The 26,902-nt window shown below is 41.3% G+C and overlaps 1 protein-coding gene across 15 annotated transcripts in view; it reads left to right on the top strand.

Moving 5' to 3' along the window:
- nedd4l (NEDD4 like E3 ubiquitin protein ligase) overlaps window positions 1–26,902 on the top strand; it is a 47,549-nt gene that overhangs the window by 8,863 nt on the left and 11,784 nt on the right. The window contains exons 4-19 of one of the 15 annotated variants that reach the window (XM_032539861.1): window positions 2,479–2,517; window positions 2,967–3,020; window positions 13,922–13,957; window positions 14,707–14,757; window positions 16,040–16,146; window positions 16,469–16,571; window positions 17,667–17,821; window positions 18,193–18,328; window positions 18,452–18,637; window positions 18,767–18,844; window positions 20,633–20,692; window positions 21,794–21,931; window positions 22,904–23,086; window positions 24,856–25,053; window positions 26,020–26,097; window positions 26,754–26,768. In XM_032539861.1, coding sequence (XP_032395752.1) covers window positions 2,479–2,517; window positions 2,967–3,020; window positions 13,922–13,957; window positions 14,707–14,757; window positions 16,040–16,146; window positions 16,469–16,571; window positions 17,667–17,821; window positions 18,193–18,328; window positions 18,452–18,637; window positions 18,767–18,844; window positions 20,633–20,692; window positions 21,794–21,931; window positions 22,904–23,086; window positions 24,856–25,053; window positions 26,020–26,097; window positions 26,754–26,768 — 1,617 coding nt within the window. Of the gene's footprint in view, window positions 1–2,478; window positions 2,518–2,966; window positions 3,021–7,735; window positions 9,197–13,921; window positions 13,958–14,706; window positions 14,758–16,039; window positions 16,147–16,468; window positions 16,572–17,666; window positions 17,822–18,192; window positions 18,329–18,451; window positions 18,638–18,766; window positions 18,845–20,632; window positions 20,693–21,793; window positions 21,932–22,903; window positions 23,087–24,855; window positions 25,054–26,019; window positions 26,098–26,753; window positions 26,769–26,902 lie in introns of those variants that run through there. The other 14 variants (XM_032539863.1, XM_032539862.1, XM_032539864.1 and 11 more) reach the window with 14 other exon arrangements.

Genomic DNA, 26,902 nt, shown 5'->3' with positions numbered 1-26,902 from the left:
ACCTTTGCTAATTCCGGCCAAAAAGTTAATTTTAACCTCATCGGTCTACAGAACTTGTTTCCACAATGCATCAGGGTTGTCTATATGTTCATTTGCAAACTTCAAACGCTCATTTTTGTGGTAAGGACGTAGAAGAGGTTTTCTCCTGATGACTCTTCCATGAAGACCATATCTGTACAAGTATCTCTTCATAGTGGAATGGTGTACCACAACTCCAGTGTCTGCCAGCTCTTTCTGGATGGATCGTGCAGTCAAACGAGGGTTTTGACTTCATTTTCTCACAATCCTGCGCGCTGTTCTGTCTGATATTTTTCTTGGTCTTCCAGATCTTGCTTTAACTTCCATTGACCCTGATGACTGCCGTTTCTTAATTACATTCCGAACAGAGGATATTGGCATCTGAAAACACTTGGCTATCTTCTTTTGGCCTTCTCCTGCTTTGTGAGCGTCAACTAATTTCAGTTTCCGTTTTCTAGACAACTGCTTAGAAGAACCCTTGGTGCCGATTGTTGGGGCAAGGTCAGCTGAGTCTGGGCATTTAAAACCTTAAGATTGACATCACCTGGTCTTTCCAGACGATGATTGAGAACAATCCATGACAGTGTCAGGTCTCAGCTTTCCAAAGGGGGCGGTGCATGCTATAAACTCTGCAGGGTGCCAAAACCTTTGCAGACGCCATTTTTTTGTTTTCTGTTATTTTGAAAGTGTAAATGATGGAAATGAAATCTAACTTTTTGTGACATATTATACCAATGTCTAATATGTCATTTGATGCTTTTTGAAGATTTTTTTCCATCTTTTCTTGGCTTCTTTATGCACATTAATACAAATTTTTACCTGGAGTGCCCAAACATTCAAGCCCCACTGTAAGAGGAAGTGACTTTGATACATGCGTCTGGAACATACTGCTGACCTAATGAACTATTATGTGTTTTCACCGTACCAGATTGGCCACACCTGCCGCAGTAATCTCCTCCCTCACACCTGTACCATGTATAAATCACACAGCCACTCAAATATGGCTTTTGTTCACTTTCCTTTTTAAATCACAGATTTGAGATCACTCCATCCTTCTAATCCCATCCACAACACTGTCACCACCTTTCCTTTAAATCAAGACAATCGTATCATCTTATGAGATGGAAACCACAGGAAGGCACCAGAAGGCAGTGCTTCCTTTTCTGCTCAGAAGAGAGACATTGGGCAAGCTCTTTTCTCGCAGTGGCCTATTTGTTTTCACTGCAGGGGGAGCTATTACTTGCTATTAGTGTAAGCTCCATTCAGAGGGTATTTTAATGATAAAGGGCTGTGGTTTTAAACCACATGTTTGTCGCTAATGTTTTAGAATGCTTTGGGCTACATAGTTTAAAATGAAGTCTGTAGAGCTCTGTGTTACATGTTGTTCACACGTAATGCAAAACATGTAATGCATGTTATTCTGCAACACATCTTACATAATAATGGGGTGAAACCTCGATGAAGCTGGTTGCTTCTAACACTGAAAATTAGCCTGACTTAGCTTCTTATATCTTTTGTAAATTTCTCCTTTCTTGCTAGTTTAGGTGAGCTATATGTAGCTTCCAGCCAACCCTCTGCTGGAGTTGGGAGCTCAGGCCTCCATGCAGGCAGACATATGCTGCCAGTGGCCATGGTTGCCTTGCTGGATATAAATAGCTGGCAATGCACTGCTATGTGGAGCAGAAAATGAAGCATCACTGCTCACCCTCTTTCATAGGCTCTATGTGTCTTTAAGTGGGACACCTTTGATGGCATCTTTGTTGTTGAGTTGAGTATGGCTTGTGGCAGGACAGCATGAACAATGATAACAAATCCCTGACAAAGACTAACGTCAGTAACTAGAAGCAACCCTGATCCTATAAAACATACATTGATATTTTGCATACATTTCTAGACATTTTCATTATTTCATCAAGAAGATTTTGACAGATTTTGGGGTTAATTCTTTTTTTAGGGCAGCGGGTTCATTTGTCTCAGCAGTTGTTTTTACTGAGATGCTATTTCATCGCTGCCGTAAAATGTAAAGGGTTTATTAATCAGAGTGACTTGTGAAATTAAGTCTTCATTAACATTCTGGTGTTTAAGTCATTTCAATCACTGAAGGAATTTTAATGAGATGTGTCACATAGTTCTCAGTCCAATACAATATGAAATGTGTGAGGCAGAAGGTGAGAGTCTGTGTGTCCACACACTGAGCTCATCCATCCAGAAAATGGATGAAAGTCCACATTGCTGTTAATTTTGGGACTAATTCCAATCTCTGGGACATGTTGTTGACCACAAATCTCCTCTAACAACAACGTAAAAGGATCATTGACAAGATTGAGCCTAATTTCTCACTATGGTTCTGAGTTCGATACATCTCTTCTGTTTTCTGTGTGAACGAATGACCGTATTTACTATGCTTTAATACAAAAGTATTTGTTCTCAATCTAACCACGTCTATACTTTGTGTTTCAGACCCTCAATCCCAAATGGAACGAGGAATTTTACTTCAGAGTGAGTTCAGATTTAGAACTCTTTGTGTGTTTTATTATGTGCCAGATTCCTTGTCTTCCTGCTACGATGATCTGTTATTTCACTTGTTCACTCTAGAGTTGCGGTGTCAGAGTTGTAAATCTTTGGATGCAGTTTGACTGAGACCAGAGTCTCAACTCCTCCACCACCATAATCAAACAGGCCATATTACACTTAAAAGCTTAGCTACATGTGTATGATTACTCCTCCACTGGTTCTGTATAAAAGAATTATAGCTCAGCCCTGTGTTATGAAGATTCAAAGATGACTACCTTCTAGCTACAGTAGTCGTGAATTATTGTTACACAAAAACAAGTAGGCAATTGCCTACAAAGTGTTTGTATGCATGTACATCTACATTGGCTTTGTATGCCACATAACCACTGGATGACTGCTGTATAATCGCCACTGTTATTTTGTTGTCAACACAGGTGTGTCCGCAGAATCACCGGCTACTCTTTGAGGTGTTTGATGAAAACAGATTGGTAAGATTCACACTTCATAACCTCTTATCCGTTACTACCTCTACATATATTACGCATTTAAATTTTTTTATTTTTGCTTTCAGCAGCAGTTGATTTACTTAGCTCCACCCACTGCAAACCTAACGTCTCTTTTCATTTATTTCATGCAGTTTGTTTCCACTATAAGCTAAGTAGACATTGTACCATTTAAATAGCATCTCATCTTAACATAACATCTTTCCAGTAGTACTTTACTTTTATCGTTTTGTCTCAATTATGCCAAAAAACATCCATGTGCCGCCAAATAAATGCGAATTATTGCAGAACTAAAATTAGTGCACACTTTTATTGTTTTCGCTGTCATTGTCTTTCCAGAATCGGCTTTCATTTCACCACAGGGATCATTAACAACCTGGTATTGACTTTATCTGCAACCCTGTGTTTTCACAGTTTTCTTCTTGTGAACTCTCTGACACATTGCTAGATTTGATATCACAGAATTTCAGCTGTAGGCTCTCAGTCAATAGAACTCAAGAAAAACAAATGCATTGCAGTACACATGGACGAAATGTGGACAGAGGTTGTGCACGGCCTGTTTATTTGCTAATTTCATCTTTCTACTTTAAATCCATAGTCCACTAACAACTCCTACATTCTTCTTATGAAAGATTTCTCAGATTTCCACCAGACGAGAACACTAGTTTCATTCACGTTTGAAATTAAGCCTGTTTGTTGTAGGTCCTCAGTTGCCATGACAACTAGATTGAATGTCTGCACAATGTCAAGAGTTGCAGCAATTAAAAACAGCACAAGTAGGTCTTGATAATCGTTTCACTAATTCTTCAGAGGAGACAGGAGTGAGTGCAGTGCTTGTTCACATAATCAAGACATTGTTCTGTGGAAGAAGTGAAAAGGCTTCCCTCAAAAGGAGATTAGGACTGCAGTAATATTTGTTTCTTATGAATATAACTCTGGGGTCTGTGTCTTGAGTTTGATAAAACAAACAGCGGATGCAGCCCAACATAGTGCTGATGTTCTTGGCTGGATAAGGCACATTCTGTCTGGGCCTCGCAGGTTCAGGAGGACCACTGCTTTTGTGCGTAGAGCACTGACGTGGGAGGTCGACAGATTTGAGCTTGTGATTTCAGCTTGTTGTCACACCACATTCTGCAGCTTTCCTTAGAACTTTGGGAAGCGAAGGTACATTTTATGATTCATGCTCATTCAGTCACTTTAATGTGCATGTTAATGATAAAATCAGCACGTACATTAGAGTGTGTTGTTTGCATGTTCGACAGAATGCAATTGCTGTCGCTCAGCCTTCTAAGAAAAAGATCAGCTCTAATTTTTCACTCGGTACAGTGGGAGCCCTCTGTTGCCATATAGAAGAGGATGACACAAGAACAGCACAGCACCAGCAGCCTCAAGCCCAATCCTCTCCTTATATGTCTGAGGAGGCGCTTTTATGTCTATCGCTAGGTGCATGCCAAGGCAGCTCCCCCACCACTGGCCAGTATTTCTTTCAAGAGGTTGCTTGTTCTCTTGCATCCATTAATTAATTGTTTATTTGTCTGAAGAGAACTGTTTGACTGAACTTGTGGTATAGCTTGTATAACGAAAATGAAGAAATGCTCTAGGTCCACTAACTGTCAACTAATGGAAGTGCCTACAAAATATAGGAGAACGATACATATGAGAACCACTAAAATGTAAATGTAAAGATAGGCTGAATAGGCCTACAATACAGTAGTGGTTTGTTTATAGCAGGCATGTTATGTCATTTGGCAAGTTGGGCTTGCTGCAATTGGACCACACATTGGCATTTTGTTTCTTTTATACAGAACATTCTCCATAACATTTCACACACACATTTATTGACTGTGCCTAACACTGTAGGCAGTGTGTCATCACGAAGTGTAACTGGCTGCCAAGCCAAGAGTTCTCCTCACGCTACAGTCTTTTCGTTTGGCTGCTTCTCTGCCTCAAGTCAATAAAGCTTGTCTCGTTGTTGCCCTCCTGTCCACAATGGAAAACTTTCAATAATTTGTTTGTTGCTTTTTCCAATCATTTGGCCACTAGATGTTTTTAAAACCGATAGAGCGACGCACTAAGGGTTAAACCATAGGTCAAACCAGTCATAGAAGTGGGAACAACTTTTTGGACGATACAGTTCTAAAAGGCCAAATTATCATAGGGGTGTTATCAGGTATGTTAGAGGAGGCACATGGCTGGCCCACTAATTTTGGTTTCAGGGCAAAGGAGCCTCAAACCCCTGATTTCACATGCGGATCCACTGGTGAATCACAGCAGCATAAAGAATGCTCTCATGGATCCACAGCATGTTGTGAATATATCTCTCTCTGTTTTATCATGTACTCTAGCATAATGCATTGCAAGTGCTTAAGCATCATAATTGGTGTGCCTGATTTAAGCATTGCAGACTAGGATCACAGCTAAGTCGTATCTTGGGTGAGTTTTGGAGGCAAACGTAGTGGCCTATAAAACCACCAGACAGTTAAGTGTTTGGCTGTGTATGGGAGACAGCCTAGTAGTCTATTCTGTTTGAAGAATAATTGGATAATTTTCTCCAGAGAGAACTTTATTTGTCTTATCAAAGCTGCAATCTGTCAGATATATTTTTTGCAACAACTTCCTAATGCTTCTTTTTTTCTGTTTCCAAGCTACAAGAAGTAACAGGGCTTAATTTGTCCTTCAGATATTTTGGTGAATTTAGCAATTTATTGAGACCCTTTAGCAAGGAAATCTCCACTTCCTGTTGTGACCAGTGTACCTGTTGAAAAAGGTTATGGATGTTTTATTGTGTGTTTGTATACAGATTTATGGGTTTGTTCCTCTTTCTTTCTGCCCTTTCTCTGGCAAGTTAATTTATACAGCACCATTTAGACACAAGGCCATTACAAGTGCTTTACATGGCCATAGAAATACATTGAACAAAAAGAACAAGCAAATAAATAGTTAAATATAACTTATGTATCTAATTTACTGGAAACATGCAGTAAACAATAATGGTAAAGCCCTCGTTTAAATGATCTGACAGTTTTAGCAGACCTCTGGTGTTCAGGGAGCTGGTTCTACAGGTGGGGAACAAAGAAACTAAAAGCTGAGCTCAGGCAGATCAGTAACTGTAGAAAGGCTGATGTCAAGTCATTACATGAATAAAGAGAAAGCGTAGAGGTTGTATTTACCAGTGATGTTTTTAAATAAGTTACTTTAGTTATCTTTTATTGATAAAGGCAGTGGTGTTGTGAGGAAGATATTTAGTGCTGCTAGGGCTGTAACGATATGCAAAATAAAACCGAAATCACGACACAGCTCTACAGACCTGTGTCGCGGAGTGAGAGAGTTATCCTTTCCATCCAGATCCAGTACTGCCACATCTTTAAATGACTATTAGTATTAGTCCTTTTGGTGCCTTATTCCTGTTTTGTCTGGTACATTTTGCTAACTCTAAAGACAACTAAAAGTGAACAAGGGGTGCAATGGAGGTGTAACGTTACGAATGGCCGCTGTTCTGACTCGGGTGCCTGGGTCTGTTTCCCGACTTCAGTAAACTGCTGTTAGCGTCCTTAGCACCGGGGTTAAGTGCTGACCAGGCTGGCTGCTAGCTGGCTGGGGGCTGACCGTGGATGTGTCCCCGGGGCTGTTGTCAGCTCTCATCCCGACTGAAGCCTTGGAGCGCTGGAAGACAGAAGCAGCTAAATTACCTTTCAATTATTTGTCTTTCTATTCAGTTAATGTTACTGATGAGTTGTTAACCGTGGTCAAAACAATCATACTAAAAATAACTGAACGTGTTGAATGGTGTCGTAATCTTATGTTACCCACCAAGAATTACATTAGCATTAGCTAGCTACTTGTTAACCAGCACCTTTACAGTAGGAACCAAAGCACTTTTCCTCTTCGTTCCCCCTACAGGTTAGGAGCAGAATTGTCCATAACTGTGATCTTTACCAATATTCTTATGTCTCATTCCAATGGGTTAATGAACCTCTGAATGAACGATTTTGGAAACATCATTTTAAGGGACAAAAGAATCTTTGGTGTTTGATCGATATTGAAATCAATCAATATCAATAAATAAGGTATCTTTTGTATAACTATGTCGCAAAGTGGGAATCAATGACAAAGCAATGCATGTGGCAGAAAAAAAAAGTTGTACTACGTTTACTGACGTAAAAAAAAGAATCAAGGTTTGTATCGAATCGTGGGTCAAAAATTGTAATATGAACTGAACCCTGGGTTTGGCGTATCGTTAAAGCCTTTGCTGCTACAAGAAACTACACTAGACTCTGATACTCACAATGGCAGTTTTAGGTAAAGGAATGAAGTGGGCGGTAATGTCAGAACTAAGAGGTAACTTATTTGGGTTAAAAACTACCAAACTACGTGGACCAAGGAGTGAGAGCATTATTGAGATGTGTGGAGGGAAATGGGCAGAGGTTAAAAAGAGATCACGTGAGTGAAGGAAGGGATGGCCATGGGATGTGTTTGTGTGGGCCAGTTGGCACTTGAGGGCAGCATGGGGTTAGGTGCTGGGGCCATTTGTGATCACATGACTTACAAGCAACTCACTGTCACCTCGGAAACCAGGAGCGCCGGCCACTCTTATCCAATCATGTCAGGAATGCTGGCTGTCACTCGGCTCAGGCTATTTCTGCTGTCTGTCGCTAGTGCTTAGTTGCACCAAGAGTATGGCATACAGTGATTATTCTTCTCCCCCCCCCCCCACACTCTTCTTCTCTTTAGCCTCCACTCTGCCACTCCTTTAAGTGCACAGTGTAAAGTTGTTGGCTCTTTTGCAGTGGCTGTTCAGTTTTTGTGGTGTGACTTCTTTCCTTCATACAGTTTACTGTGGAAGGAAAGTTGTGGAAGACACTCAGAGGAGGAGGGGAGGGGGGGGGAGAGGCGGTCTGAGGGAGCGTGGAAGAAAAAAATAAAAAGGGGATCAGTCATCGAGCCAGCCAAAGGAGAGAAGTGGGCGACACTAAGAGACAGAGGCTGGAGCCAGAGGAGAGAACCAAACAGCTAGTCAGAGAAAGTGAAAGGGAACGGGAGCTGTGGGACGGTAGGTGAAAATGGCTCAACGTCTGCGTTTGTACTTTGGCTCAGGCCGTAGTAACACAGCCCCGGAGATACTGGAAGGAGACTCTGAGGAGCATCAGGGAGACAATGATGTGGTCACTGCGCTCCGCATGAGGCCGCCTCCAGTGTCGATGCTTTCTCAGGAGCTAGCTGCGCAGCGGGCCCCACCAAGAGCTTTGCGGCCGGAGCCTTCGCTTAAACGCAGCTCCTCCATGTTCATACCCCAGCTTGCTGCCTACGCTGAGCCTCGGCCCACCAAGAGCTCCTCCGTGCACATCTCCCTCCAACGTTCCAATGGATCAAGTAATGGAGATTCCCGTGGTTATGCTGATGATGTCCCGCCACCCTGTTATACTCCTCCAGGACCCGCTCCTGCCTATACAGAACCACAGGACCAAACAGATGTTCCACGACACCCGCCTCCTCCGTACAGTTTAGATACTTTAAACTCCCAAACTTTTCTGATGGAGCCGAACCTGCCTAAACGGAGGGTCTTTAGTATTGGCTCCAATGGTCATACCCTGTATAGCAGAGGCCAACCTGGTATCAATGTTGGTGGCATTAGTATCCAAAGGAATTCTCCTGACGGTTCTGATATTCAACATTTCAGAATCCACCCTTATAATGGTACTGGCTGGTCTGTCCAGCAACAGAGCTTGGACCACTGCTCTATTGTTAATGGTGGAACACAGAGACTAGTGTTTCAGCTCCAGCAAAACCAGAACCAGGATCAGAGCCAGGGCAGGCAACAGGCTTCTGCATCCCAGGAAGAATGCACAGATGTTGCCTTTGCCAGCTCCAGAGGTAGCCATGTAGTGCGTTACCCCAAAATTCATCTGGAGAGAAGCTCGTCTCATCAAAGGCCGTTGCTGGAAAATCAACACCAGGACACTGGGGCAGACAGCCAAGCTGTAGAGGTGAACCAAACAGACACGGAGAGAATAGAAGCAAGAAACCAATCTAATGGCTGCACTTTCAAAATCAGTAGGGATTCTTCCAGGAGGCAGCCTCATTTCAAGATATATTTTACCCCAGGCGGAGGTGGAGATCAGGATGTGTGCCATGGCAATGATTCAACAAGGAAGAATCCCAAGGTAAAGATTTTCGGAAAGCATAAGTTGAACTGAAAAGTTTTTAAAATGGAAAATGATTTTGTAAATATTGCAATGACGTTTACTAATGAGATTTGCAGGCTTATTAGTTTTTGATGAAGGAATTAATTTGAGAGTGAATCATAAACAGTCACAACAAATAGTGGATGAGTCATCTCGCTCATATGACGTTTAGTTGAACACCTGATATCTTGTATTTAGTATAGCCAGAAGAAGGGGGTGTTTAGTAGGGATATGGGTATATTGTGGGAATTATTTCACATGCAATTTGTTGCTCACTGAATCCAGCCCAGTGGAGGAGAGTTCCGTATGGTGCAGGAATAGGGTAGTGACATTCTGGGAAGTGAAAAGCACAGACACATTTGCTGAGCTTAATCGCACACATTGGCTTTCTTTCACTTCACAACCACAGGCATTTAAGGTTTTACACATATCGGCCAATTCAGTCTTGAAAGGAAACCAGGAACAGGCTTATGGATGGATTTCTCCCCATGCACTTGTTGCCTTCTGTTTCACAGAAATGTGACTCTTAAGTTTGGTAATGCCCTTAACTGCAGCTAGTGCTGGTGAGAGTTGGCGGTTTCTATCTTTAGTCTGTTTCTAGTGTGGTTGTTGATTTTGAGAGTGGGCAAACGGCATGTCTTCTTTGGCTCTTGGCTGGTATGGATCTGTTTCATCGCAGCTGCTCCATGAGTGATTAGGAACCAAGATGTCATTACGGGCCAAACACTGATCACATTTTTTATTTTTTATATTACGAAAACATAATATCAGAAAACATAATATTCACAAACATTTACAAACAACACTCTGGACAGAGGAACGCGTCCAAGGGCAACGATCAAAAAGTTGAACAAGCTATGGGTAAGCTACGGTGGCAGTAGCTCAGTCCGTAGAGAGTTGGGTTGTGGAATGGTGGCTGAAGAGATGCTACTTCACCTACTGGGCACTGCTAGGTGCTCTTGAGCAAGGCACTTTACCCACCCAACTGCTCAGGGCAAGCACTGGCAGTCCACTCACTCTGACATCTCTCCATTTTTGCATGAATAGGACCTGAGCATGTGTGTGTATTTCAGGCCAGTGTGTAGTGATAACTTACAAAACAGAGTGTAAATTGTAATTCAATCAATAAACAATGTCAATTATAAATTAAATTATATGTTTCTTGAAAGCTGTAAGTCTTGGGATGGTGCTGTCTGTTCTTCTTCCATGTATAGCCCAAGCTTTGAAAGCAAAACAGATCTAAAGGTTGCACTTTTATAATTAGTGTGTCATATTACTGTACCCAATTTTTATCAAGCAGCAGCAGTTTTTTTTTTTTTTTTTATACACCCTAGACATTTGTGGTCCCCAAACTTTTTGGCTTCTGAATCTTGAAAATTAAGCAATGTCTATTTACCACCTCTTGCCACAGGTTGTATGTATACAAGTCGTTACCAGTTAGCCAAAGAGTAATCTGCACTTCTAAGATGGATTTTGGAAAAACAATCTTGCATAAAAGATCATTTTTGTGTTGGGTCCCCGTTTTGTTTGCGGGTGGCAAATATACCATCCCGCCAAAACTGTGACATTAGTCCACTGATCGACAAGTGGTTGCAAGGTGCCAAGATAAAAACCAATGCATCAGCAAAGGAAGTAACAAAAAAGCTGTAATCAATGGCCATTGATTTTTTTTTAAAACAGCGGTGAACATGTTTAATAAGTAAGGAAATAATAATCATAATTACGTTTGGTTACAAGAAAACACCACACGGTATCTTTTTTTAATAGTGAACATAAAATGATGTACTGTAATTATTTAATTATCTTCTACTATAAGATAATTATATTCCTTTCTGTGTGCCCTGGGGCTTATGCCAGGCTTTTGTCACAAGAATAACTGGATTGTATTGGATGAACCAGTTACTCTTGTGTTATATATCCTCATTTAGACCATAATGACAGGTCTTGTGTGTGTGTGTGTGTGTGTGTGTGTGTGTGTGTGTGTGTGTGTGTGTGTGTGTGTGTTGGGTGTGTGTGTGTGTGTGTGTGTGTGTGTGTGTGGGTGTGTGTGTGTGTGTGTGTGTGTGTGTGTGTGTGTGTGTGTGTGTGTGTGTGTGTGTGTGTGTGTGTGTGTGGTGTGTGTGGTGGTGTGTGTGTCCTTCAGTTTCCATTCACAAAGAGGTCTTGCAGGTCACTGGGTTTGCTATATTTACCTGAGACAGGATTGTGGATGGACTTGGGGGGGGGGGAACTCTTTTTATTTTTGTCCAATATGAGAGGGGTCTAAATGCTATTGTTGTGAAGGGCTTTTCTCTGTTCGCTCTGATACAATGCATGGCATTGTAATTCCGTTGTGTCAGCACGGAGACTGTTGAGTAGGTGAGACCTTTTCACACTTCAGTGCCAGCCTGGACTCTTTCCAGGTTTCTGTATATCATTAACTCTCTGTCTGTTACCACCTCCTCATAAATATCTTCATGGCAGTTCTGTTGACGTTAGCAATGCCAACTCTTATCACTTTATTTCCTTTACTGTCTTAAAGAATCGGTTCACCCAAATTATAAAAAGAAATTTAAAAAAATGATCTTGCTTACTTCTTGGGGTATCCAAGCTTGCTGATAGTTTTGGTTTTTATTTGTTTGGACCCAACACAAGTGAAGCATTAAAAATAACAGCAACATCATCAAAAACAATTTCTATGAAAACTGTAGATAATGTAATCTGCGAAATATTGGAATGCTGCGTATCAATGTTTTAAATTTGTCAATGCTGTGAGCACCACTGATGAAATTGCATTCACCTCTATTGTACTGGGGTTGCGGCAGAACAACTAGAAGTATTTGAGAAAGGTTTTCGGGTTAACTGACCTGTTTGGGTTTCATTCTCAAACTTTTTTTGAGCTCAATTTACAGTCCTTGCCTCTTACACTCCTTATCCCTCCTCCTTCTGATGGTCATTAGTGGCACCCTCCCTCTCCGGGTGTAACATGGCCCAGGGAGGCAGCTGCAGGCTCAACTATGACCCTTTGATGACTCTGCAATTTTATCCCTCTGCGTACATGTACGCACAGCTTAAAATGCTTATAATTGTTAAGGACAGAAAAAAAAAACGCCCATGGGATACTGCCATTGCTACTGACTATCTCATAGATTACAAGCTACAGTGTGGCTATGTTTATAGGGTCAAGCATGTTAGCAAGTGAGATTTCCAGGTGAAGATTAAATGCTCATAGTGACTCAGTGCTTGGCTGGTTATAGAAATTGCTATAGCATTCATTGTAACTCAGAACTGTATTTATAAAGCCCTTTTGAAAACAAAGGGTTTTTTTATTTTTACTTTTTACAAATTCACCTCCGGTCAACACATGTGAAAGACTGTAATATGATACTATCAGACTTGTGCTGTCTTTGCGCTCTCGTAGTTTGGGTTAAGCTTATGATGAGAGAGAGAGAGAGAGAGAGAGCTCACAAGTGTCTGTTTACATTCCCGTGCATAAATAACTCAGTGTTTTTATGTGACCCATTTGTAAACTTTCATCATTGAATTTACTTTTTCCTGCTCATGATCAGAAGAAACCGGTGTGATTGCCGTGTACATTCTCATACTAGCTTCAGTCTTTCTTGTTTTTAACTACATTACCTAATGTTTGACATGGCAAAACTACATTTGAGGAATTTTAAGCAGGGGTGTCGCGATCATCCAAATCCACTATTTCATTTGACTTTTGATTTTACCGATCGATTTAAACAATTTATCAGTCATGGCATGCCACAATAAGAGCCACTAGATAGCAGAGGGTATTTTACCACAACAGTTTGAGTTTCTCTGTGTTTACAAGGTGCAATTGAATGCCCCATGAGTTTAACAAAGGGCCCCTGAATGTCCTGTCAGAGCCCACTCTTACCCTCGGTTTGTTTGTTTATTTACTCACTGGAAGGCACTGTCTTGTCACACTAGTGACTTCATGGAAGTGGGAGGATTTCCCAGTTCTCTTGTTTCTCCAGCAACTGCAAGCTACCCGTAAACAATGTTATGCTGTGTCTTTACCTGCATGCTACCCGCTGGTAAGCTACGCTGTGTTTGTTGAGGTTTTTTATGTATAGATATATATTTTTTTATCTTCATGGCACAAGTAGGCGGGGTGTAGAGAGAAAAAAACACTCGCTGAATTGCTGATCCTGCTTTTGATTCAGTAATCAAAAGCAATCAAAATAAACTCTGTTCGATCGATTAAAAATGTAATATCGTGACACCCCTAGGTTTAAGGAAGGACTTAAGACATGGCTTTGAACCTTTTTTTACATACAGTTTTGTTTCAAAGCTTTATTTATTTATTTTTTTTGCTGACTTAGTTAAAAAGGGACCCCATTTATGAAATGCCATTGTCAAATTAAGTTGATACACAGAATCCCCACCCAAAATTCTATTGGAAATTGTTTCCATAACTCCATATTTAACTTTTATGACTGTGCAGCAGTGAAGCAACTTTTTACAGATGCAAGACCATTGAAAATGTCTTCAGTTGCATGTGCAGCACAGCAGACTCCCAGGTTGCTCCTAAAGCTCCGACAACCCACAGGTGGACCATAACTCAAACTGGAAAACACTGGACTAAAAGTGTCACACATTGTTTCAACTCAGCCTTTCCTGTCCAACCAGTGTCAACAAACAAATATCATTGTTAGTTAATGCCTGTTGTCTAAATCAGTTGTGTCCCACACACAGGCTACTTCCAAGAATGGCATTTTCCATCTCACACAGGTAATCATTGCTCCTACTGGGGGCTGTGCAGCTCAGTCATCATCGATCCCCCCCACCTCACCCCATCTTTTCCTCTCAGTCCGCATTCATTACAACAAAATGGTGGACAAATCTACAGGCTTCTTAAATCTGAAACAGAAATTCCTCCCCGGTCCTCCCCTGTTGTCACATCTATCCTTCTATCTATCTGTCTGGCTGACTTGGCTTCAATCTGGTGGCGGTGGGCGTTGTTTTTCCTTGCTGGGTTCAGGGGTTCTTCTCCTATGAAATGATACTAAAGGCCTGTCCATAAATCAAACCTTAGTCTGAGCCTTCTGCAATGGACACTTGTGGAAATCTAATTAGTAGAGAAGATTAAAAAAAAGTTCTTATTAGGCAACTCCTTATGCCTAATAAGCCCCAACAAACTAGCCCAAATATTATCATTGAAGTTATAATTGCTCAGACTTATCATTGCCCTTCCATCTGAGATTTTCAGATCAATACAGGTGTTCATAAAAAAGGCTAGAGGTTATTTATGGACAGGGCTGTCCACAAAATAAAACTCTTTGTCTCTTTTCACTCTGTCTGTGAAAAATAAAACAAAATGGTGCTGGACATTCTGGTGCATTACGTAATTCACCTCAACATTGTGTTTTTTTCCCCCTCTCTTTCCCTTCCTGGAAATGTTGGTATTCCCTAGACACTGAAAAAGCTGTTAACTTTTAAAATGAAGCTGCTGAAGGTGACCCTCTTGTTTTCTTTCACAGACCAGAGATGATTTCCTGGGACAGGTGGATGTTCCTCTTAGTCATTTGGCGGTGAGTTATTTATTTGTGTGGGTGTGGGTGTGGGTGGGGGTGAGGGGGGGGCAGGCTAACTGTGTTTTGAATACTCAGCTTTTTCTTATCTTCAATTTTGCTCCATCTGATTAACCTCTGTGAAGGTTGTACAAAAGGTTTTCGTTTGTGTGTGTGTCTGTCTTGAGTGTGAGAAAGTGCTAGCCTCACAAGTAGCATGTTGTGGTTAAACAGCACACTCCTTGTTAGAAATGGAAAACGGGCGGTTTAGAATATAAACAGAAGTACCTATCCTGAGGGCGGACTAACTTCAGGGCAAATAGAAAAAGCTACTTGTCAGATTTACACACTTGCATGTACTTGATTGGATACTGTGGACTGTAGAGAGGTAAAAGCTTTTACAATCTGTAACCTGCTGAGTTTTTACAGTTCAGGTTTTGTGTAAGTGAACAGGACCTGAAACTAGAAAATAGACCTGCAAGTCATTCTCACCTCTTCTTCTCACCTGTGTTGTTGGACTGATTGAGGCTCTCTGACATTCTGTAAAAGTTTATCAGTAAAAGGTGTTTGGGTTAATTAATGTCCTGATTAACTCCCATAGGTCCAGGAAAATTAGCAGATAAAAGCGTCAGCTGAGTTATGATGAGAGATGGAGTCAGTCAACGTGAGAATATTTGGTCCTGATGCACCTAATGCTGCAAATCTTATTTTAGCAATGAAACGAATAAACTGAGCACAATTAAGCTGCTGCATTGTATGTATCGTTGGTGTGATCAGTGCGTGTTTTGATTTGATTAACAAGTTGTATGGATGACTACATGTTATAGGAAGTCTTATTCACAGTTACTGGACATTACTTGAGTCAGCCATGTTGACTCATTGGAATCAATCTGGTAACTGTGTTTGCTATGTGGAAGCTTAAGGCTTACTTGAACCCTTTTTATGCACCATACAGCATGGGACCTTAAGCCAGCTCATGAAATTATTACTTTTTGTTGCTTTCAATATTGTACTTTTGATTTGGAAACTGACTTATTTAGTGGTACATTACAGAGCAGTATATGGTGAGCAGCCTGTGTGGACTGGTTTGGACCAGTCAGAGTAGTGGGAGATTGCTGTGTATTACAAAAGACCTTTCTCTGTAACGGGAGAAGCTCACAATTGCATAATGATCCTAGGATGGCTGTGCAGAGGGTGGCAGCCGTTCTGTAAACTCATGACTCTGTTATTCTGACACCGCCTAACATGTGTATTTGGGTGTTCAATTGATTACTACCAACAAATGCCTCCTCTTGATTTGCAGACAGAGGACCCTGCTATGGAGCGGCCATACACATTTAAAGACTTCTTGTTGCGGCCAAGAAGGTCAGTTTCTGCAGGACGTGACAAACAGGATGTGACAAGTAAACAGTGAGGACCCAGTAATGTAACTTCTTAGGTTAAATTGTGTCTGATTTGCCCCGCATTAGCAATTGCAATAGAAATTGACAAATTATAAAACTCACCGTGACGTTAATCATGCTTTGCAACGCCGTGTAGACTGGTGTCTCCAGAGACCAGTAAGTGCATATAACGGTCAGTTGAACACTGAAGGTGAAAGACCATCTGGTGCTTATAGGCAGTTTGGAAACTCCCCTGCATTTCTATCCTGCAAGGGCTTCTAAAGGGTGCAGACCTGGTTTTAATGTGCAGTTTTCAAGTGCTTCCATTTTTGCTGACGTTATCCTTCTAGTCACAAGTCCAGGGTGAAGGGTTACCTGCGTCTGAAGATGGCCTATCTGCCCAAACAAGGAGGACCCGAAGAGGAGGCTGGAGAGATGAGGGAAGAGGCTGAGGTAAGGTCTTGGTTGTTTTTTCTGATTAAATTCTTTTTATTATTTTTTATATATTTAAGAAGGTCTTGGCTGTTGATGTTGCTGTAACCACTGACTTAGCATAACCTAAGGCATGCTTTGGAATGTCTTGTTCATTATAACCTGAAACCAAACCAGAATCTATTTTTATTTCTTCCTTCCACACAAAGAAAACGCACTTCTAAGCTTAAAGATGGATGTGAGAGTCCCAATTTGGACCAATAAAAATGTGAGATTGTATTTTGCTAAGAATGAGAGAAGAAAGGTTGGCTCTTCTTTTTATTATTTTCTCTAAGAATTTGGGCAGCATCTTGCTGCCAATAACTGGTGAAAGTCTCTTCCAGGTCAGGGTATGGAAAAATCATTTACAATTCTGCCAATTGTTTGGAGAAATAGGAGCCTCTTCTCTTCTCACTTTATTTGAGGTCTTGTATGTGTGTTCAAGGCGCTATCACGTTTTGTGAAATGGCTTCACAGATGACAAATGGGAGTTTTAGCAGGCGAAGTATGAAAACTGTATTGCAGATTTGCTTACCTCCCTTTACTTCATGCTCACTCTGTGAAAAATCTCACATTTTCACTCTAGATTTGTTTTACTTTTGTACACTGACCTCCTAAATGAAATCTGTCTTGTTTTGTATTCCTTTAAACCAATTCCAACCGTCTTGGGCGTGTATGTCAGGCTTTATCCCAGCAAAGTGCATCTGTTGAGCAAGACTACTTCTATGCCAATGCATCCTCAAAAAGAGAGTTCACATTTGTCAACTCTGGAAGTGATATACTGTAGATAAACATTAGCTCAGATCCTGTGGTCAGAGATATTCCAGCCAGGCGGCAGCTTGTCAAACAACAATAAACACCAGTAAATGCTAACATAAACATTTTAAACCACAACACAGCAACAAGTTTTAACCAGCCGCTAGTGAATTCAACATCTTTAATGTATTTCCATGCTTGAATCCCCTCTTGGATTGGATGTCCATGTGTTTCTGACGAGCTGTCAGCTCACTGGAATATCTGTGAATAGTGAGTAACTCCTACTGTCTCATGTCAAAAAATCTGAACTTTTTCTTTCAGGGATGGGATGAGACTGCAGACTCAGGCTCCCAGCGACCCCAGCAGTTGCTTCCTCCATTGCCTCCAGGCTGGGAGGAGAAGGTGGACAACCTGGGACGCACCTACTATGTCAACCACAACAAACGCAACACACAGTGGAAGCGGCCCTCCAACATGTACGCCTGATCTCTCCTTCAGCTCTACTATAGCAAATCTATTTTTTTAATTAGTTAATGACAAAATATTAGTTCTGCACAACGGCGGTACCACAGACATGAAGAGTACTTTTTTCGAGGTATACACTTTATTACATGGGTATTTAAATCCATGTATGTGAGGGGTTATTCTCTGTATGAGTGAATCACTGGGTCAGTGTGTCCAATCCTGCTCGAGAACTTTACTCTACTACTACCTGATCTAGCTATAGTCATTTAGTTTTAATTTAACTAGCAGCAATCCTGGCTTAATCTAATGTTAAGGGCATATTTCATATTTCATTTTGTGACTTACTAACTTTTACATTTGTATGAAACAACTTCTCCTTCAGGGATGTGATTTCAGAGACTGAGAGTGACAATCAACAGCGGCAGATCAATCAGGAAGCCCACCGTGTTTTCCGTTCGAGACGCCACATCAGTGAAGACCTAGAGAACGAGCAACAGGAGCCCAGGGACATGGACAATGTGAGTGAGAAGAGTATACACATCCATACAGCATATGCATACTAAGCCACAGCTATCTCCAGTGATGAGTTCACTAAAATAATACTATTGTTTCATGGCTGTGTCTCGTTGTAACCCTTGTAGTCCTGGGATCTCATCAGAGAAGAGGATCCTAGCGAAAGCCTGGCTCAGTCTCTGCCTGGCCCCTCTTCAGTCTTGACACCACAAGCACAGACACCCGTCACCCAGGATTTCTCTGAAGATTTAAATCTGAGGTTGTCACTTACTCCGGATACCAACGGCGAAGTGCCAGGGCCCAGCTCTGCTCTGGTGAGACTGCAATATTCACCATGTTTAAATGACTTAATGGTGTAAATGTAGGCAGGTCTTTTTCTGTCAGATATTTAAGTGTAAATTAATTTTTTTTTCTTCTTTCCCACGCTTACTTTTGTTTAACAGAGCCAGCTGTCAAACAGACTCCGATCCTCAAGTATGACGGATGGTGTCAGTGATCAGGCCCAGGCTCCTCCTCTGATGGTACATATTTCTCAACCCCCACATTTTTCTCCATCTTTATCTCTTTTTCCTTTTCCTTTGCATGTCTCAGTGCTGTGGGTGTACCACACATCAAATCACCTTCTTTGCTCCTGCTTGCATATAACATGTCTTGTTCACGCTAGGCTGTCACAAGATCTGAGTCAGATGTTTGTCACACAGCTGAGTCACAGCAGTGAGCTTTGCATCGTCAAACCGAGGAAAAGTACAGGTGCTGATGTCTGTCTTTTCCCTTGCAGGACTGGATAACAGGTTAAGAAGCCTTCAGAGGAGAAATATAATCAGCATTTGTTAGTGTGAGGACTTAGGGAAGGCTAGTTACAGTTCCACAAGATATTAAATGCGTATGCAGGTGGATGGGTGCCGTTTCTGCCCACCACTGGATATGACATACCCTTAAAGGATAAAGCTAGCATTAATCTATAGTTTTCCTATTGTCGTTAAATCCCATAAAGATAACAAAACCAACAACGTGTCACTCAATACTTTCCGACTTCCCTACCCTGTCTATAACACTCAGCCTCAAACCCATTTACCCTACTGAAGAACAACTGGTTACAAATATATAGTTTCATTTTTATAAAGGCTCAATAATTTCCTTAAACAGCTGGGCTTGTTACTCAAACAGGAGTAAATAGTGCATTTGTTGGGGAATATTTTCAGCTGTAGATTAATACACATTTAGTGCTCTGGTGATTATTAACAGAAGCAGGATGTTGTGTGTGGGATTGACTCAAAATAAACTACAGTGGCTATGTTCATGGTAATCAAGGAAGACGTCACCCAGTGCAACAGTAAGGCTCATTGATGTCTGAAAGAGTTTTTGCGCTTTCTGGGTGCCATAAGCACCCACAAATAAGCTACTGTATGGCTACAGACAATATTTGTTAGTAGAATCTGTTCATTATTGGTTTTGGTCTTGGTATTTGTTGACAATAATAAAAATACCACCACACTTAAACTTTAATTCAAGGTTGTTTGTCCAGGTTTATAGTAAAGTAATAAGCAGAACAACATCCAGTGTCTTTAAGCACTGCCGAACTGTTGAAATACACTGGTATTATCATCTTGCTTGTCTTTTTGATGGCTTTGATGACACCACAGTTTCTATTGTTTTTTTCCCTGCAATGTCATTGTCTTACAGTTCCTTTCTGAGATCCAAACTCCTTTTTTGTGAACTTTCTTTGATCTTCAGCGCAGTAAATCACGCTAACTGCTCACTTTCTGGACACAGACCTGTTTCCTCTGTCTGGTGTTATTGTATCTTGAACATCCTTTTCAACTTGGGTTGAGATTAAAGGTGCTGCACCGACTAGGGACACATTTACTGTTCAGGAAAAAAGGTTGAAAAATGTCTTCCTTTCAGCAGGGAAATGCAAGCTTCTGCGGCTTAGACTGTCGTGATTTTTTTTTCTTCTGTCTGTCTTAATATTTAAGTTGATTTACTCTTCACGAAAATTCCTGGCAGCACACTGCTAAAAGCTTCCCTAACCTACATATTGTGTAATCACATCCAAATTGATTGTGCTCCTTCTTGCTACCCGTCGTCAATCTTGCAGCTCGTATGCTTTAGTGGAGGAATCTCCCCCCTTTTCGGTCACTCCCCACCTCTTCTGAGATTTAACCTCCCCCTTTGTGCATTCAGTTTTTTCTCACTCAACCTTCACTACTACCAAAACACTCCCCCCTTGCTTTGTTACTTTCACCCTGGCATTGAAAACATAACATACTGTGAACTAAAGGCCATCTCCCCCTGTTGTTTACCACCAGCAGGATTCCCAGACCAGAAGAACAAGAGCTCAAACTGTCTCAGGTGGTGAGGAGTCCATGGTAATATCTCAGTTTATATACAGTTTAAAGCCTAGCAGACGTCCACCTGTTAGTTCCCAGACACCACGTAGGATGAGCTATTTGTGTCCCCTGATTAGTTTTGTGAATTACTTTGATAAAATCCTACACTTAGCTGAGGTGGATGGCTTATTTAGATCAGCAGTTGTCCCAAAGGTATGTGCGTGCGTGCGTGTCACAAGCAGCTTGATCCAAATTCTGGATGTGATATGAATTAAAGCTTAACTGGAGAATGTGACTCCTGAAATTCATGACATATTAATTTACCGTTTTCATTTAAAATATCATTATTATCACAGTGGATTACCGCTGTGTGGAAATCGTGTGTTTAATCCTTCCCAGCTTTATCCAAGTCGCTGAAGTTGCCGCGCCGGTGCCCTGCGTAGCTTACAACGTGCATTTCTTGGAAGTTGGAATCATGGCAGAAGGAGGAGCGGAGAGCGCTCATGACATTCATCAGCCCTCTAAGAGGACAAAGTCTGAAGCATTGGCATATTTTGGTTATTATAAGAATGGCGAAGCACAGTTGATAGTTATCCTGTCTGCAGAATCAAGACAGGATAACTACTGTGCTGCTGAAGGCATTCATAACACTTTTAAAAATTCTGCGATAATATCGAAAGCCGTGATAATTTTGGTCACTATAACCATGAGGTTAAACTTTCCTTCACATTTCTACTTGGGACTACTTGGGACATCTCTGGTGTCCAATGTTTGAGGGTGCTGTCTTTGGGCAGACAAAACTAAAATTTCACCACAGTTAATGTTGTGATTGTTTGGTTGACTATTTCAGGAAGTAGTAATGATCCACTACTTTTGCCCATGTTGTGTTTATTTTAGTACAACTCTGTGTTTGTCATTTGTGGGTGAAGGTTCACGACGTCTGACACAATCACCTACTTTTCCATCGAAGAAAAACAAACATTTTGTTACATGTTGTTCCTAAACTGTGCTGCACACCTTAAATGGAAAAAGGATTTTAAAGTTGTTTTTTTGTATATTTGATCCCTCCACATATCCTTAGGCATACCAGCATGTACTGATTAGTTGTCTTTGCTTTGCTCTCTCTCTACACTTGGCCAGTCTCCCTCGGCGACTGCTTACGCATTGACCACCCCTGGCCTGCCCCCTGGATGGGAAGAGAGAAAGGACGGCAAGGGAAGAACTTATTACGTCAACCATAACAGCCGCACCACTACCTGGACTAGGCCAATTGTGCAGGTACAGCAGGTCTAAAGGCGGAGCTGGACTCTATGCATAGGACTGGACCTTTCCTTCGGCCTTGTCATGGCCTAGGCCTGTGTGTCGGACCTCTTTCTCTATTCCCCCCTGTTTCTCCTCTGTGTAGCCATAAAGAATGACGGAAAGAGAGACAGCTTTGCGACCTCAAAGGCTCCTTTTCTGCCTTTCTCTCCCCCCCGGTTTCCTCTTCTGTCCAACTTTACTGTATGTCTTTCTCCTCTTGTCTAGCATTTAGTTTGATACTCTGGACGAAGTGCAGCTCTGTATTGGTCACGCCTGTCAAAACCCTGGCATGGAACTGCAACCACCACTTTTCCTTCCCTTTTCCCATTTCTACCCTGTTTTTCCACTTGTCTTCCCCCTGTCTTTCTTTGCAAATGTGGCAGCTCCACATAGTCTGAGCTCAAGGAGAGACTGCTACATGGGACTGGGTGTATGTTTAATCCCTCACCCTTTTGAATTTCACCCTTTCATATCTGCTTTTAGCAGACCGCCGCCGCTCATACATTTTAATCTGTTGTCCCTGATCACCTAGTCTTCTCGTTCTATGATTCTCATCTGTTTTGTTATTACTCCACCAAATGATTAACATAACAAAGTCATAGCATTGCTTTGTTTTTGGTACATAGTTGTAGCTATTATACCAGCCATTTGAATTAGGATTATTATGTAACTGATCCCAAGCCGTCATCCCTGTTTTCTAAGTTGGATCCATAATCTTAATCATTATACTTTTAAGCAACATTATTGATTGTCTACTCAGGCCTGTATGAACCATGCTTTTGACACTTTAGGAACTCATTTCCCTGAGAGAAAAGCTTGCATTCAGACTTTCCATTGCAGAGAAACATCTCCTGACAACCAATATGTCTATGATGAGAACATGTTTAGTTTTTTTCGCAACCTTATTCCAACCCCCCTTAACCTCAAAAGTGCTATTTTCACAAACAGCTGACTGAAGACGGAGCCAGCACCTCAGCAGCAGCAGAAGCATCAGGAGGAGTCTCGGCCCCAGCACCCCCATCCACCCCTTCCTCCTCTTCCAATGCCTCCAACAACCACCTCCATGAGCCCCAAGTCCGACGACCTCGTAGTCTCAGCTCCCCTACTGTCACCCTTTCCACCCCCTTGGAGGTGAGAATAAGTCACCTGTCAACCTACCGTCTCGCTTTTCCATATCCTTTCCCTTTTTTCTTCAATCTTTACCCTTACACACTTCCTTGTCATGCAATCCTTCATTACCATTCTTTGAATATGACTAAATCCGGATCCTCAACCATCTACCATCAGCCAATCCTTGATTTCCTTCTAATATTACACCTTTTTTGTCATCTCTTTCTCTTAGGTAAACTCTTTCTTGATGCTGCTTTTCTCTCTCTTAATGCTCAACAACTCTGTGGAAATCTTTTCTTCTCATCCCTTCTTTTCATCTCTCCAATGAGGATGATTTTCTTTTATACTGCTATTTTTTCCATCTTCAACAGAGAATGAGCACTAAATATGAGTAAAGCTCGGACCAACGTAAAATGGTCCAAGCTTTACTTCAGCTTTGTTATTCATGAGTTTGTTATGCACTCTTCGCAGTCAGCATTTCATTCTGCAGCACAGTGTGTTTTAAAGCCATAACAGTATGAGGCTGGTGTGGTTAATCAAGGATGGTAGATTCAGTTACCGCTGGAAGGATACATTATTTGAATGGACCACAGGTCCCAAATGATTGCTGCAATTCGCTAAAGCAAACCCGGGGATATCCAAATCAGTGATATTGATCTCAGAAGCTAAACATCATTAAATCTAGAGGCCATTTTAGTTAAAAAGTAAGTGTGTGTGTGTGTGTGTGTGTGTGTGTGTGTGTGTGTGTGTGTGTGTGTGGTTTGTGTGTGTGTGTGTGTGTGTGTGTGTGTGTGTGTGTGTGTGGGTGTGTGTGTGTGTGTTGGGGGGGGGGTGGTGTCATTTTAGAAAACGTTAGAGAAGCTTTTGATGAAGTTACTTATTGCCTGTGCACATTTAACTGTGTGGTGTAGCTATAAATATACCACACAAACAGTTGGTCTTGTTTTGACCTCTTACTGCATTTAATGGCTTGATTCGGTGCTACTACCAAGGGAACAGACGTGTTAATTAAGGTGTGTGTCTGCACACGTTTTTGTGTTAGCAAGGCATTGTAGAGGTAAAAGGAAGTGAAACACTCTTTAGAAAATTGTAATTATAACTTTCAGAAGAGGTGAGAAGTCTATGGATTAATTAATGCAGTATTTTCTCTTGTTAGAAATGAGATCCGTCAGTGATAATTATTGCAAAATGAATGTGATGTGGGAACACTCATTAACCTGAGCAACTTATATTTGTTTAATGTTGCATCAGAAGTTTTTAAGATGCCAGAAATGTCATTTTTCCTGTAGATACCTGGTTTCTGGAATAGTGGTATTCTATGACCATGGTCTCCATCTATTACCAGAAATAGATTCATAACCAGTTTTGGTCATTTTACAGTAAAACATCTTAAGTTTTTCGTTGTTGTTAAAGGATTTAAAAGTCAAAGTGGTAACTGTGCCACTAAGCTTCAGAGGGAATATCCAGGAAATCAGTAAAAGCTGAAATCTATAGAATTTTGATTGGACAACTTGACAGGGCAATGGCATACACAGCATGGTTGTTGATTATCTCTGTCCCTCTTTACACATGAATCAAAAGAATATTCAGCGATGGGGATGGTTTTTCTAATCAGTTTTATAACATAATATGAAGGCAACTCTTGGAAGACTAATGAACGTCCTTGTTATTGTCTGTTGTGTTTCAAAGGATTAGTCATCCACATTTGGTGATAACTTTAGCACTTCCCTTTTAGTCTAAAAGGAGTAATAGTGATTAGGCTTAATTTAATTTTTCCATTTTGGTTCCAGGGAGCCAACAACATCCAGGTGCGGAGGGCTGTAAAGGACACGTTCTCCAACCCACAGTCTCCCCAGCCGTCTCCCTACAGCTCCCCCAAGTCCCAGCCCAAGACACAGCAGAGTTTCCTGCCCCCAGGCTGGGAGATGAGAATAGCCCCCAATGGAAGGCCTTTCTTCATCGACCACAACAGCAGAGTCACCACCTGGGTGAGCTAACACACTGTGGTAACAGGCTGGAACTGAATTGTAATTTAGCCTTGAAAATATGAAATATATGACTAAAGGGTTAAGCTCTAATTTGCAGAGCTGTAATTTCCTAACAATTTCCTACTAAGTTTTTAGGAAAGAAAGTTTTATTTGATAATAATTATAGGGAATATACATTGAGATCCAATGAACTGCTTGCATCAAATCAAACACAAGCTTATCCGACAAGCGCACAATGCAGGATACCCCAAGGGGGTGGCTTGTGGCTCGGGCTCCAAGGTAGAGAGGGTCGGCCACAAGATTGGCGGTTCGATCCCAGCCTTATACACTGAACACCAAAGGTGCTCCCCGGACGCTATGTGGAATCCAATGCTCTTAATGCTTATAAGATGGGTTAAATTCAGCGATTTAATTTCACTACATTATACTGTACAATTATATGTGAATAATATTTCTTCTTCTATATATGAAATAGCAAACAATGAATGAGTATTTACTTAGGTTTACATTTCAAAGTTTTGAAAGCTGTCTACACACAAATTATATTACTGTCTTACACCTTTTGTTTCTATTTTCGTTATATTTAGTACCAATTTACATAGCTCTTTCCATTATAACCTGGTAGGACCCTAAAATGAAGTGTACATTATAAGGCAAATTAAGCTATACAATTGACAAGATCATTGTTTTTGTTTCTGCATGCGGTTGTGGGCTATTATTTTGACTGTTCTAGCTGATAAATAGACAGTACAAATCTAAGGCAGTGGTTAGTGTTGATATTCCAGGATGTTGTAGTGACATCTGGTGGTGTGAAAGTCAGACATTTATTTGCAGTCCTTAATAGGATTCAGCTCCTCAGACCAAGGAGTTGTGTTCTATTCAATCTTTTTTCTTCACCCTGTATCGGATTAAATAATTAGCATTTCTGTATCTCTTCCTTCCCTCCCTCTCTATTTCGACAACCAGGAGGATCCCAGGTTGAAATATCCAGTCTATATGAGGAATAAGAACTCAATGGAGCCTGGTGAACTTGGTCCTCTTCCTGTAAGTACAGTCACAATAAGACCAACTGCATACCCTACAACCTCCATGGTTCCCAATAATTGCCTCATTACTCACTCATTAACTTGCCGTTACCAAGATGTACTTTATTATATGATCATTCAATGTAGATTACCGTAACTGTGTAACCAGTTCCCTAAGATAAACTTTGAATGAGGAAAGGTATTTATTTGACCTTGTTGCTTCATCAGTGGCTTTTCTTATATTTTTGTTTTTGTCGACAGGTCCCTTTTAAAATGTGTTTTTTAAAAGCTATGTGAATGAAGTGGCTTTTGAGGAGAAGAATCAGGCATGATCATGTGATCAGACTGTATCAAACATTTCCTTTTTTAGTCTGGTTAGAAAAGAGGGTGTCAGTGGGATAATGTCACTGGCGAGGATGAGAAAGCAGAGTCTTGGGGGCTGAGTGATAATCCCTGTTTAGGAGGCAAAGACTGTTTGCCACCTGCCCTATTATCTGTTTGACAAAGACCAACCCCCAACAAATGTTACTATAGGTAGCTCAAAGCTTCATAGGTTTGTTCATCTCACAGGCTTGTGTGATGTGTGCATGTGTGTGTGTTCTCTCTCTCCCTCTTTCTCTTTTTTTCTCTCCGTTCTGGTGGATCTAATGTATGCTGGCCATGTCTGTTTGGCAGAACCTACCAGAGGAGGTTGGTTGGTGCCTCCTTCCCTCTGCCTGCCTTTCTACCTGTCTGGTCCGGTCTGGTCAAATGCCTGCAGACAGCCTTGCGCTTTCTTTTTCTTTTCTTTTCTTTTTACTTCTCTCTCTCTCTCTCTCTCTCTC

The sequence above is a fragment of the Etheostoma spectabile genome, chromosome 16, assembly GCF_008692095.1.
Source record: "Etheostoma spectabile isolate EspeVRDwgs_2016 chromosome 16, UIUC_Espe_1.0, whole genome shotgun sequence".
NCBI lineage: Eukaryota > Metazoa > Chordata > Actinopteri > Perciformes > Percidae > Etheostoma > Etheostoma spectabile.
This window is presented reverse-complemented; position numbering and strand designations above follow the sequence as displayed.